At 58.4% G+C, this 2,682-nt stretch overlaps 1 protein-coding gene across 1 annotated transcript in view; it reads right to left on the bottom strand.

Moving 5' to 3' along the window:
* Positions 1-1,419, bottom strand: part of LOC102771427 (leukocyte immunoglobulin-like receptor subfamily A member 6) — a gene marked incomplete at its 3' end in the record, with an annotated part of 22,298 nt that extends 20,879 nt beyond the window's left edge. Inside the window, exons 1-3 of the mRNA XM_015562432.1 lie at positions 1,145-1,419; positions 897-932; positions 210-497 (exon numbers count right to left, since the gene is read on the bottom strand). Coding sequence (XP_015417918.1) covers positions 210-497; positions 897-932; positions 1,145-1,283 — 463 coding nt within the window. The remainder of the gene's footprint in view (positions 1-209; positions 498-896; positions 933-1,144) is intronic.
* Positions 1,420-2,682: the final 1,263 nt, after the last annotated feature.

The raw sequence follows: 2,682 nt of genomic DNA, 5'->3' as shown, positions 1-2,682 counted from the left end.
ATCCTGAGGCCAGCCCAGGTCTTGGCTGGGCTGAGAGGGAGGGTGCACCGCCCAGTCCTGAGGGAGGAGAAAGGGTCTGTGTTAAAGGGACCATCACCCTCATGCCCCAGGTGTGTTCTGTGAGGGGTGAGGTCCCCTGAGGCCACCCTTTATCCCTCTGCCTGTGACCTGGAGCCCACAGTGGGGAGGGGACCTGGTGTCTCCCTTACCTGTCACCACCAGGAGCAGGGGGTCACTCCGCTCTGAGAGTATGTCCCCAGTGGTGTAATATGCACAATGGTACAGCCCTGCATGGGATGGGGTCGTGGCTTCAATGAGGAAACCGGCCTTGTTGCTGGGGTTCTGTGGGATCCTGGTATCCAAGGGCTCAGAGCCCCTCTCTTTATACAGAACGTAGGCACTAGCCTGCAGATGCTCCTGACACCAGATGGTCACAGAGCTCCCGTTGGTGACAATGGGACCTGGGTCAGCCCAGATGGAGGGTTTGGGGACGTCTCCTGGAAAGGAATCAGACCTGAAATGTCAGGGGCGTCCTTCTCCCCACCTTCCCCGGCTGTCACTCCCAGGCTCCTCCAAGATTGATCATGATTATTCAAAACCCTGTGTCTCCCCAGCTGCCTAGGGGGACTGTGCTGAAGCAAGAGGTCAGGGGGAGCGGTGGGGGGCGGGGGCGTGGTGACGATGGGGCCTGGGGCAGCCCAGATGGAAGGTTTGGGGATGTCTCCTGGAAAGGAATGAGATCTGAAATGTCAGGGGCATCCTCCCCACCTTCCCCAGCTGTCACTCCCAGGCTCCTCCCAGATTGGTCACCATTATTCCAACCCTGTGTCTCCCCAGCTGCCTATGGGGTGACTGTGCTGAAGCAGCAGGTCATGGGGGAGCAGGAGGAGACTCACCTGCCTGTACCTGGTCCCACGGGCCCTGACACAGCCCTGCAAGAGAGTCCCGGTGAGAACCGTCCCCGACTGCACACAGAAGCCCCAGGCCTGGTCGGGCCCCTGAGCACTGGGGTCAGACCTGGGGCTGAGCATGTCTCCTCCCCCCAAGTCCTGTCCCCACTGAGCCTCCTGGGTCCTGGGTTCTCGCAAGGCCAGGACCTGGGAGGGGAGGGGACCCCATCCCGCCTCCTTTCCCCGGAGCTCACTGAGGCAGAGAAGGGCAGTGAGGGTGGAAGTCATGGAGCGTCCTCCCATGGTCCTCAGTGTGCAGACGATGTGTAAACTCCGCAGAGCCTCCCAGGATAGGTGAATGGGGTGTGACAGGGTCCAGGCTTCATGTGACATGTCATTGGTTCCTCATCAGTGGCCTCACAGGAAGGGAAGTAGCCCCTCCCTGAAGGGTGGGCCCTAGTGGGCAGCAAGCTGTGGGACCTCTGAGACCGACCTGAGTTTCACCAGACCCCGCACACTCTGCCTCCACCTCATGCCAAACCCAAATCCAGAGGATGACAGCCATTCCAGGTGAGGAGGGTGGAGGAACAGGGCAGGACTTCACCCAATTTCTGGCCCAGTTCTGACTCTGCCTTTTCTAGAACCTCTGTGAGCTTGTGTAAGACACTTCCCTTTCCTGAGCCTCTGTAAATGCAACTGCTCTTTCCTTCTCTCACTGGCCAGACAATGAGGCAGTACTTACTGAGCAGTGACCCTGGGCCATCACTGGCCACATGCCCAGCACACTCTGCCTCCACCTCATGCCAAACCCAAATCCAGAGGGTGACAGCCGTCCCAGGTGAGGAGGGTGGAGGAACAGGGCAGGGGAGGACCCCACCCAATTTCTGGCCCAGTTCTGACTCTGCCTTTTCTAGAACCTCTGTGAGCTTGTGTAAGACACTTCCCTTTCCTGAGTCTCTGTAAATGCAGTTGTTCTTCCCTTCTCTCACTGGCAGGCAATGAGGCAGTGCTTACTGAGCAGTCACCCTGCTCCTATGTGACACAACACCAGAGTTAAGTTAGGGTTTTTCAAAATGGTGACACGCCGAGCTCAAAAGGTTTGCCATCACTGCCCTAGGGTGAGCTGAGGGAGTCTGCCGTGTACAGAGCCTGTTGGCACCTGTGTGGCTCCTGGGCCAGGCAGGAGGATGGACCCAGCGAGGGCTGAGGGAGGCTTTAGGACCCTGTGTGTGGGTTTTAGAAGCATCCTCCGCAGGCCCAGAGCTTGGGTTTCAGCCCCTTGTGTGGGGCTCAGACTGCCCCTGCGTTCACTGGATGTAGTGTGTGGACAAGGTGTGGGCGCCCTGCTCAGGGCCAGGTGGAGCTCACCTGACTGTCCAGCTGTCTGTTCTGCTCAGGCTGTGTGTCTTTCGCGACAGCATCTGGTGGGGACAGAACAAGACCATCTCATCTCTTGCCAAGATTCCCTGAGATCTCACCTGGCAGAGGCCCAGAGAAGGTCAGTGACAGGGCCAAGGTTACACAGTATGAGCTTCGAGCTGTCTCACAGCCCATCCCCAGGTGCCAGGTGGAGCTCACCTGACTGTCCAGCTGTCTGTTCTGCTCAGGCTGTGTGTCTTTCGCGACAGCATCTGGTGGGGACAGAACAAGACCATCTCATCTCTTGCCAAGATTCCCTGAGATCTCACCTGGCAGAGGCCCAGAGAAGGTCAGTGACAGGGCCAAGGTTACACAGTATGAGCTTCGAGCTGTCTCACAGCCCATCCATGTTCCCTGGACCTGGCTGCTTTCT

This window comes from Myotis davidii, unplaced genomic scaffold (genome assembly GCF_000327345.1).
Source record: "Myotis davidii unplaced genomic scaffold, ASM32734v1 scaffold5578, whole genome shotgun sequence".
In the NCBI taxonomy this organism is placed as follows: domain Eukaryota; kingdom Metazoa; phylum Chordata; class Mammalia; order Chiroptera; family Vespertilionidae; genus Myotis; species Myotis davidii.
Note: the sequence above shows the minus strand (reverse complement) of the source record. Positions and strands in the feature narration are given on the sequence as shown.